The following is a 10,206-nucleotide window of genomic DNA, read 5'->3' as shown; positions in this document are numbered from 1 at the left end:
GGAAGCAAAGTTGTACATCTCGTGAAAGCATAGATTGTATTTTTTTCTGTTTTTTTGGAAAGCACAACCTTTTCAAGAAGCACAACTGTAATTTTTCTTTTTAAGAATCACAACTCGTGAAAGCACAGGTTGTGCTTCTGGCGGAAGCATATGCTTCTCGCAGAAGCAAATATGTATTGCCTCGCTTAGTAAAGATGTGCTACTTGTAGAAGCATATATTATGTTTCTTCAGAACCTCAATTGTGCTTCATAAAAAAAATTAAAAATTGAAGAAAACCTAGGGAGAGTTAGCCGAAAAGCGAAAAAATAAAAATGTGTGTAGAAAAATGAAACCAAAATCATGCTTCGGAGGGTGCGTCCAAAACATGACACATGGCGACATCTAGATGCACCACTTGGCCCACTCCAGGTGCTAGAAAGACGCTCGTTGCGGTTGCCCTCGAAAGGGTTATCTTCAGCTAGTTGCTCTCTCTTTGTCGAAAAAAAGCTAGTTGCTCTCTTAGAAGTCAACGGAGCAAAACAGAAAAAACCGTCTGGAGGAATATAATGGCCGCCCAGCAGAAAACTCACATGGGTGTAGCCGACGCCACATGTTGCGGTCTGAACGCTCCCTTCGAATTTTGTTTATTTATTTTCTGGGCGCGTTTTTGGCTTTTAAATTATTATTTTTGTCTTTTTTTCTTTTCGGGTTTTCTTAGGTTTTAGAAAAAAATGATTTTTTGACATGAAAAATGTGTTTTTTTCTTCCGCGAGAGGCATGAATTTACCTCTCGTGGAGGCATGTATTTTCTTTCTCGAGAGGCAAATACGTGCCTCTTAGAAAGGAAAAAAGATGTTTTTTTCTTTCACAAGAGGCAAGGATTTACTTCTTGTGGAGGTATGGATGTGCTTTCGCGCCCTCTCGGAAAGGGAAAAAACGTGCTTTTTTCTCTTTTCCTTCTGCGAGAGGCACAGGCGTGCCTCTCACAAAGAAAAAAGACGTTTCTTTTCTTCTTCCGCGAGAGACAAGGATTTACTTCTCGTGGAGGCATGGATGTGCTTCCGCGCCCTCTGGAAAGAGAAAAATAGTGTTTTCTTTTCTTTTCCTTCCGCGAGAGGCACATACGTGCTTCTCAGAAAGGAAAAAAGACATGTTTTCTTCTTTTGTCAGAGAAAAAGATTTACTTCTTGTGGAGGCATGGATGTGCTTCCGCGCCCTCTGGTAAGAGAAAAAAAAACATGTTTTCTTTTTTTTTCGTTCCGCGAGAGGCATGGGATTTTTTCTCGTGGAGGCACAGATTTCAGTTTTTTTAAACATGTTCCAGGTTCAGTTTTTTTTTCATGATTTTTTTGTCAAAATCTTTCAATATCAATGTAGGAGTAATTTTAAAGATTTCGACGCGAGGTATCTAACGACAAAAATGTTTGAGATTTTGACGCACGGTTTAAGAGGTAAAATATTTTGAATAAAGAAATATATGAAAAAAGGAAAAACTTTCAGTTTACGCTGAGTGGTGTGTATGCAGTGCGCCACTTCTTATAATCTTGAAAGGTTTTTCTTTTGAAAATCCGTAATCTAGGAAGGTGGGAGTGACCCTTGTGCAAAAGAGCAGTGATCTCGTTAAAGCGCCGAATAGGAAATGACTCGGCCTTACATGCATATTTCATAGTGGGCCTTGGGCGCAGTCCAGCAGAACGTAGGCACACAAGGCCGAGGAAGTCCAATTTGGGCCCGAACTCCCGACCTATAGAGCTCGCACGCACGCACGCACCGACGCTCGCGCCGCCGTCCCCCCTCCCCGGCGCGCTGCTCCACCTGCTGCCTGCTCTGCGCGATCCACGAGCCGAACGGCGGCTCCTCGCCGTTCCACCCGGCCCCCCCGGCCGCCGTGCTGCTGCGCTGCCGCCGACCCCCGGCCGCCATGCTGCACTGTCGTAGTGCAGCTGTTGCTGCCGCCGGGCACTCCAGTCCCCAACACTGGGTAAGTTTTTTCCACCGAGATTGAACTGAAATTGAATTGAAATGTACCGTGTGTTGAGCTCAATTGATGCATTTTCATATCAATTCCATTTCATATCATATAAGTAGACGATGAAGGGTCCTTTTCTTCACCGGCAAACAACTGCGAAAATGGGAGGCACAGATGAAGTAAACCCAAACTATTGATTTGGTACACTTTTGTATCCATGTATTGTTATTTCCGTCTATCTATTTTTAGATCATTATAAGCATTGTGTTTAAATTCCACACTGATTGTGCAATTGAGCTTTATTTTGTGTGCTCTCGCATGGAGTATTTTCATGATAGTTATGGGGTAATTTTTCAGTAGAAGAGGACCGGGAAAATGAGAGCCACTCAGCAGCCTTCTGGTTCATCGAATTCAGCCAAAAAATTCTCTTCATTATCTATATACTTGTATAACTTTCTTGCTACTGAGTAAACCATTGCTATGCAATGTTTATGTATACATGTGCAGATCAGATTGATCAACTAAGCGAAAAAAAACTAAGGAAAACAAATCAATGGAACCGAGAGAAAAAGAATATGCGACGTGCCGAGCACATATGTACTCCTACTTAGGAACTACTAGTACAAACTACAAACACATGCGGAGCATTCGCTTCCGGCTGGTTGAAATTGAGCCGTTGGTCCGTGCACTGCCACTGCATGATGAATCACCTTCTCTGGAAGTTGAGCACCTTGATGGAGAGACCGAATGCGACAGCGAACAGGACGGCGAACCCGGCAGTGACGACAGCGACGACACCCAGGAAGTCGTGCTGGAATCCGAAGAAGCTCTTGAGGAAGGCGTCGATGGGCACGCCGCTGTCCTGGAGAGGCTCCGTGAGGTCGCCGAACTGTGAGGCCACCAGCCCGTAGAGAGTCCATGACACCGGGCACACCCACGAGTACCACCTCCACCACACGGGCATCGTCGGCCGCGAGATGACGAAGCCCGAGAAGAGGTTCCACACGCCGTAGAAGAAGGACGAGACGATGGAGGCGATGTTGTAGCTGGGGGTGAGCCCCACGGCGAGCATGCCGTAGTAGGTGAAGTAGAGCAGCGTGAAGTACATGAAGTAGAGGTACCAGCAGAACTTCTTGACGTCCCACTGGAAGCCGATCATGGCGTAGACGATCACCCCGTACGCCAACGACTGCACCAGCACGTAGGGGAGCTCCACCACCACCTGTCCGAACGCGTATGGCAGCGCTGAGTACATCCCGGCGGCCCGCTCTCGGTAGAACACCGTCCGCTCCACCGCCACCACGGGCTGCACCGACGACGAGTAGGAGATCCCCATGAAGAGCACCGCCGCGTACATGGACCCCATCGCGTTGAACAGGTCCTGCGTCCTCGACCTCTTGCCCCCAAGCTGCCAGAATATGGTGCCGAACATGAGCGCGACGACGAGGGAGAAGAAGAAGCGGACCACGGTGTACTGAGGGTTCCTCCAGTAGGACAGGTGCTGCTTCCACAGACACGCCATGCATTGGGTGATGGAGCTCTGCGAGTACTGCGTCGGGAAGTAGAGATCCTTGGAGCCAGCAGGGGCCCTGCTGATGTCCCTGATCATGCTCTGGTTTCTCCTGCAAAATATAAATACCACATATTGTTTGTCAATGTCCGTCGATCATATCAGGCAGGCCTTCCATTAGTCAATCCTTGAGCAAAATTAATGACTTACTGGTACAGGTCTGAGTTCTTGTAGACTTCTGCGAAACTGACACCTAGTATGTCTTCTTGTGCCTGTGAGGTCACTTCCAGCATCCAAGTTGCCGGATTGTACCCTGGTTTGATCTTGCTGACCCGTTCGATTCCCTGATAAAATTGATGCCAGCAAATCGTTACTATCACTCAAAGTCATGCAATGCAACACCTAAAAAGAACTTGAAAAGGAGGAGAAGGCAAAGTTACCTCAAAGTATTGGATGAGGTCGCACGACTGGTGCCCTAGAGGACCCACATATATCTCCTCCCCTCCTCTCTTCATCAGGAACAGCTGCGAGACAGAAAAATGTTAATTTTGGAAACATGCATGAAAAAGGAAATTTCTAATATAATCATAATTACCTCATCGAAGGCTTCGAAAATGTCGATGCTAGGCTGGTGGATGGTGCAAACAACTGTCCTGCCTGTGTCGACGGTGTTCCTCACCGTCCTCATGACAATAGCCGCGGCCCTGGCATCAAGGCCAGAGGTAGGCTCATCCATGAATATTATAGAGGGGTTAGCGACAAGCTCGACCGCGATGGTCAGCCTCTTCCTCTGCTCCGTTGATAGGCCGTTCACTCCAGGTAGTCCAACAAGCGCATCCCTCAGTGAATTCAGTTCTACCAGCTCCATCACTTGCTCTATGAACATCTGTTAAAAATGATGAAATGGAGTTGTTCAGATCAGAACAAGTGTATGTATCCCTGGCTTGAGTTCCCAGAACAAGGAGTCAAGGACGCATATATACATACCTTTCTTGTTTCCGACCCGACATCGGAAGGCAATCTGAGCCATGCGGAGTAGACCAGGGACTCATACACGGTCACATTTGGTGAGTGGATGTCATTCTGCTCACAGTAACCCGAGATACGAGCAAAGGTCTCCTGCTTCTTCGGGTAGCCGGAGATTGAGATGTCACCTTCAATGTAGCCTCCAGTCTTCCTGCCCGCCAACACATCCATCAGCGTGGTCTTGCCGGCGCCGCTGACCCCCATCAGCGCTGTCAGGACTCCCGGCTTGAAACTGCCACTGACTCCCTTCAGCAGAAGCAGCCTATCTTCATCAACACCTTGTGCTTTCATTTCCTGTTATGCAACAGGATTTTTGTGTCAGCAAGTTAATTAGTTGGAAACTGAAAGCTTTAGAACTCAATCAAATAATAATTGATATGGTTGAGTTTCAGTGCGCAGATTAAGGTCTAATGATAGGATGCCATTAGAACCATTGAAGGGAGTTGGGAAATTGTTGAAGGGCATTACCGCAGGCATGTCAACAGAATATCTCATGTTGTTGAAGGCAACAGCAAGCGGTGCAAATGGCAGGACCATTCCCCTCCTACCACTGTCTTCTGGGGCGGCAGAATTTCTCCTTGAGTTGTTGATGTTCCCTACATAAGAGAAGTTTGACCCCTTAGATGACATTTTGCCATGGCTGTGTGCATCGCAATGATGCAGAGGCCGGGGTTTATCTCCTTTTCTTTTTTTTAAATGACATGTTACCATGTTCATTCATGTCCCAATTGCTACTGCAAGTAGCCTTACCTGAGACCGCAGAGATAGAGCCATCAGGAGTTTCGCCAGTGATACTGGCATGCTTCTCCTTTAGTGCATCCTCTGAAAGAATTTGCTGAGATTTCCCCAACGCTGCATGATTTAGAAGAAATAGTCTCAGATCAAGTGCTTTAACAAAATACGCATTGCAAAATTCCATTCTAGAAGCTTTGGATTACGTTTAAGGTAGCTTAGAGCGAGGGTGAAGAGGATGTTGAACACAATGACGTATCCCAGGAGTGCCCCAACGCCAATCCAGTACCATTTTGCCTCAGTGAAAAAGCCCCTGGACTTGAGCACATCTATTCCTAGAGTTCTGTTGGACCCCTGGAGAACCTGCAAAATGGTTTTGACGATCAGAACTGTCGATAGTATTATGTTATGTCAGCGACCAATATTTTTGTTGTCACGGTGGAATTGGAAACAACATGACATACCCGTTGCCATTTATCCCCAAGGAACTCGTTTACAGCAATAGCACTCATGGCGTACTGAAGAGGTGACATCCAGTAGCCCCAGATCCACCATTTCTTCACATCATCTGTCATAAACAAGCAAATATGAAAATCCTGTCTCTGAAGTTTACATTTCAATGACCTAGTAAATAATTTATTTATTTTGTTCCAGAAGAGGAGCATTACGATGCGACAGGACGAATCCACTGAGCACGAGCAGCACAAGAAGTGCAAAGGATGCCAGTGTATTTGCAACAACCATGGTCCTGCCCAATGCTGCGATAAACCTGAACAATCCTGCAGCCATCTGGTTGACAAACAACAGCAGCAAGTACTGCTTGAACAGTCTGCATGCAAGAAAACAACCAGATGATTAATAATGGTACGTGCTACTTGTAGGATCATGAGTTGTCTTGTCATGTTCTTCTTGGTAGTCTGCCACAGCAAAATGATTGATATTTGAAGCGTACCTTCCAACATCTGGATCGAACCCAATGACGTAGTAACCCAAGAATACTGTGATGGCGACCTCGACGCAAGATATCGGTATCTTGAGGATCCAGGTTGGTATGGCGTAAGCCCATGCAGGGAAGAAGAGGTAATCTCTTTGCTTGAAGAAGACCGGCAACTTTATGGTGGCCAAAGCTAGCTCAGAGAAACCGTTGAACATGTGGGCAACTATAGCGAAGAACAGAGCACCCAGGTAGACAATGCCGTCGTTAACTGTACGATGGTGCATGTTTGTGCGCAGGAACAGTGTCATCACGATTACTGTCATCACCAGAAGCTGCAGATGGATATCAGGTATTTCCATTAGTTCATCAATCAATCTCTTAAATGTATGAACATATGCCTGAACTGAAATGGGAGGCTAAAGAAAATTAGCTTTACCTGAAAAGCCCGGAAGCGGTAGACAAACATATTCCTTTTCATGAGCAGCCACTCCCTCTCGATGCACGCACGCAGCAGCTCTGTCTTGCTGGCACCGTACGTTGAGGTCGTTAGTGAAGCAGGGTGACACTGGCTCCTGTCGAAAGGGCGAGAGAGCTCCACAGATAAACTCTGGCCAACATGAAATGCCTGGAATGCACGAGCAAACTCCTTGACTGGGACGTATTGGTATCTTCGGTTACTCCTTGCCCAGTATTGTTGCTGATCTTTCCTTGATGTCACCTATAAGTTTTACAAAGGGCTGATGTTAGTAACTAAACATCAATTCAAAACATATACTTATGACTCCATCCATTCCAAATTAGCTCAAGTTCTAGATTTGTCCTAAGTCAAACCTATTTAAGTTTGACCGAGTTCATAGGAAAATATGGTAAGATCTACAACATTAAATATACGTAGTACGAAAATATATTTTGATATTGATATATTTTTAAGCATTTAAGCTGACTTACTTCTTGCAAAAAGTCAGCGACGCCTTTCCGGTCAGGACATTTGAAGCCCATGGATTCGAAGAATTCAAGCACATGTTCACGTGGTCCTTGATACACAATGTGACCATCCGACAAGAGGATTATGTCATCAAACAAATTATATGTTTCTGGTGCAGGTTGCAACAAGGAAATGACAGTTGTGCCACTGAGGATGTTGGTGATTAGTCCAAGTGATTTCACTATCTGGTATGTGGTAGAGCTATCCAGGCCAGTGGAGATTTCATCCATGAACAGTGCTCTTTCCGCTCCGACCATCATCTCACCTTCAGAAAAATTCAAGCAACCAAGGTTCAGCAAATGCTCAGATCTCAGATTCTGCTATGACAACCAGATGAGATGTTCATGGAGATCGTATGGTGTACAACAGAATAATCATGCGAATTATATGTTGTGGCTCCTAATTTTGTACCAGACTTACCAGTTGTGACACGTTTGCGTTGCCCCCCTGAGATTCCTCTCAGCATATCATCTCCGACCATGGTGTCAGCGCAAATGTCAAGCCCTAAAATCTGCAGGGTTCAACATAACAGTCAGTCAGAAGTTTGCACATTGAAGAACAAGGTTTTGTTGTTGGATCCAGTACCTTGAGGATGTAATCGGTGATGATATTTGTATCCTGGCCGCCCACTGATATTGCCTTCATGTAGACATCGAGATCTGGGTCTGGTTTGATATTTGCAGCTTTCTCCCTCCTTGATAGCTCAGTAAGCATGTCTAGGACAAGTTCATCAGAAATTAGCACACAATTATGAAGTGAGAGGATTAATTATCTTCCATAGTGTGATTAATTTTGAGCTCACCGTATCTACTTCCAACCCCTTGGCATCTGGCTGAGAAGGCTAAGGTTTCCCGTACCGTCATCTCGGCGATGTGGAGGTCATGTTGGGATATGTAAGCTGCTGATCTCTGAGCCACAAACTCATTCATTCCATGCCCATTGTATGTTACTTTTCCTGAAACCTGCTTGGTTTATATCGTATCACACAAAAGTAAGTTTCCTTGAACTTCAGAAAAAAGAAAGATCGCTGTAATCAGTCAAGTTGATTAACCTTTAGATCAGAGCCTAGTTTCCCTGCCAAAGCGAGAAGCAGTGTAGTCTTCCCTGATCCTGGTGGCCCTAATAGTAACGTCATCCTGAATTTTACATGAACACCGGACATCAGACCAGCAAGTGCAATTGAAATATGTTCATAGAAGACGGCATAAATACAGAAAATCAACGAGTGCTGAAGAATGTTTGACAGCAAAGTAAAGCCTACAACAACATAAACAGTACCTCTTTGGCTTGATAATTCCGTTGACATCATGCAGGATGTTGATGGGTATCTTCTTGTTGGGAATTATACGAAGAAAATTGGCTAATGTCTGAAGGAGAAGGCAGGCACAAACAGAACATGGTCAGGCTTGAAGAACATTCCGTAGAATTCATGAGAATATATAGTAGTTTCAGCACTCTTGGCAGTACCTCTAGAGAATTCAGAGTGGTGTTGATGAAGGTGGGCAAGCCTCTGTTCCCCACATGTGCGAGCGCCTCGATGTTGAGGTGATCGTATCGCACTTCGATCGTCGGAAAGTCGATCCCAACTCTGAAACAAATAAATAGGGGAGAAATTCAGCATCCCTTGTTGTGCTTAATTTCCAACTATAACGGGATTGGGGCCTTGGATTGACAAGAGAAAATCTTTGAACGGTGCAAATGTTCAAATGTGTTGGGGAATATAGATTTTTTTTAGCAAATATAGGTGAGGACAGTAGAAAGAGATATGCAAAGCAGAGCAGAGAAGAGCAGAGCAAGCAGGTGAGTGAGAGCCACCTGTCGATTCTCTGCTTGAGCCTGAGCAAGAAGCGCTCGTGGTCCTCCTCGGCGACGCGGACAAGCCGGTCGAGCAAGCGCGTCCGCTCCTGGAACCCGAGGCCGGCGACGTCGACGAACCCGCCACCACCGCCACCACCGTCGTCCCCGACGACGATGCCCTTGCGGACGCGGGCGTGCGTGGGCAGCCGCTCTAGCGACGCCCACATGAGCGCCTCCTCGTCGTCATCGTCGCCCGGACTCGACGACGACGCCCGGGAGAAGACGTCGCCGCCGCCGCGCTCCCGGTACGAGGAGCCCAGCCGCAGGCTCGCCACCCCGAACGCCGCCTCCCCCGTGTCCATGGCCGGCCGGCGAGCTCCCTCCTCCTCCCAGAAAGAAGTGTCTACGGATCAAGGTTCGTGCAGGACAATGCGGTCCGTTCGACGTTCGTGATCGTTGACGCCTGACGGATCACGAATCCAATACCAGGCTGTATGCCAGCTTCTTGGTTCGCTGAAAGGTGGTTGCGGGGCAAGAAGATATATAGCGGGCGGGCTGGCTGGGCGGCGACCGGGTTGGTGGAGGCAGCGGCAGCGGGGGTTTCAATTCCATTCCACGGCGGCGGTCAAGTGAGGGTGCAATGGATCCTGTGCTCTAGTAGTGGCCCACCGGCGCCGGGGCGGAGGAAGAAAGGCGGGAAGCTTCCGGACGAAAAGGGCGGGCGGGCGCGTGTCCGTGCTTTCCCCGGCGCATGCAGTTGAAAACCGGAATGCGGACACACTTTGGCCGTGTGTGTGGGAGAGGAATCCCTCTGGGTCAGCCGACGTTGCTTTTTGAGATCTCTTGCTTTTCTAGTGGGTGCCAACTTCTCTTTTCTCATAGAGGAAACAGGGAAGGAGACTGAGACGTTCTAGAAGCTACTGTGGCTGCAAGTCATCTTTCCTTTCCCATTTTCGCGGCTGCTCGTGGCGTGGGAACGGCATGATGCAACTTGCTTAGTGTATCGGTCTTACGTGGAAAATCAACGAACGAAACTGGTCGTTGTCCCGTGACACGCCGGGCTTGACCTTCTCGTTGAGACTCGCGTAAAGCCATCATTGCCATCTTGTCTTCGCGCACGTTGATGTACCTGATAACTCTTCCATAGTGACGTGATTTAGCCGTTATGAACTCTCGCGGAGACGTGCACTTGGACACAGCCATGAGTCCATGACCCGCATACACGACGCCGACTGATACTGCTAGCACGTACGCGCGCACGTGACTTCGT

At 47.3% G+C, this 10,206-nt stretch overlaps 1 protein-coding gene across 1 annotated transcript; it reads right to left on the bottom strand.

Annotated features, from left to right (window-relative positions):
• Window positions 1-2,393: 2,393 nt before the first annotated feature.
• LOC123148332 (ABC transporter G family member 44) lies at window positions 2,394-9,725 on the bottom strand. Its single transcript, XM_044567717.1, has 20 exons — window positions 8,955-9,725; window positions 8,607-8,727; window positions 8,418-8,506; window positions 8,191-8,275; window positions 7,942-8,101; window positions 7,725-7,855; window positions 7,560-7,650; window positions 7,103-7,404; window positions 6,591-6,872; window positions 6,170-6,486; window positions 5,886-6,046; window positions 5,682-5,785; window positions 5,424-5,580; window positions 5,236-5,337; window positions 4,954-5,081; window positions 4,447-4,779; window positions 4,055-4,345; window positions 3,900-3,983; window positions 3,670-3,803; window positions 2,394-3,571 (listed from the first exon to the last, which is right to left on the bottom strand). The coding sequence occupies exons 1-20, from the start codon at window positions 9,296-9,298 to the stop codon at window positions 2,656-2,658; spliced, it is 4,332 nt and encodes a 1,443-aa protein (XP_044423652.1). The 5' UTR covers window positions 9,299-9,725; the 3' UTR covers window positions 2,394-2,655.
• Between the last annotated feature and the right edge of the window lie 481 nt (window positions 9,726-10,206).

The sequence above is a fragment of the Triticum aestivum genome, chromosome 7A (genome assembly GCF_018294505.1).
Source record: "Triticum aestivum cultivar Chinese Spring chromosome 7A, IWGSC CS RefSeq v2.1, whole genome shotgun sequence".
Taxonomy (NCBI): Eukaryota; Viridiplantae; Streptophyta; class Magnoliopsida; order Poales; family Poaceae; genus Triticum; species Triticum aestivum.
This window is presented reverse-complemented; position numbering and strand designations above follow the sequence as displayed.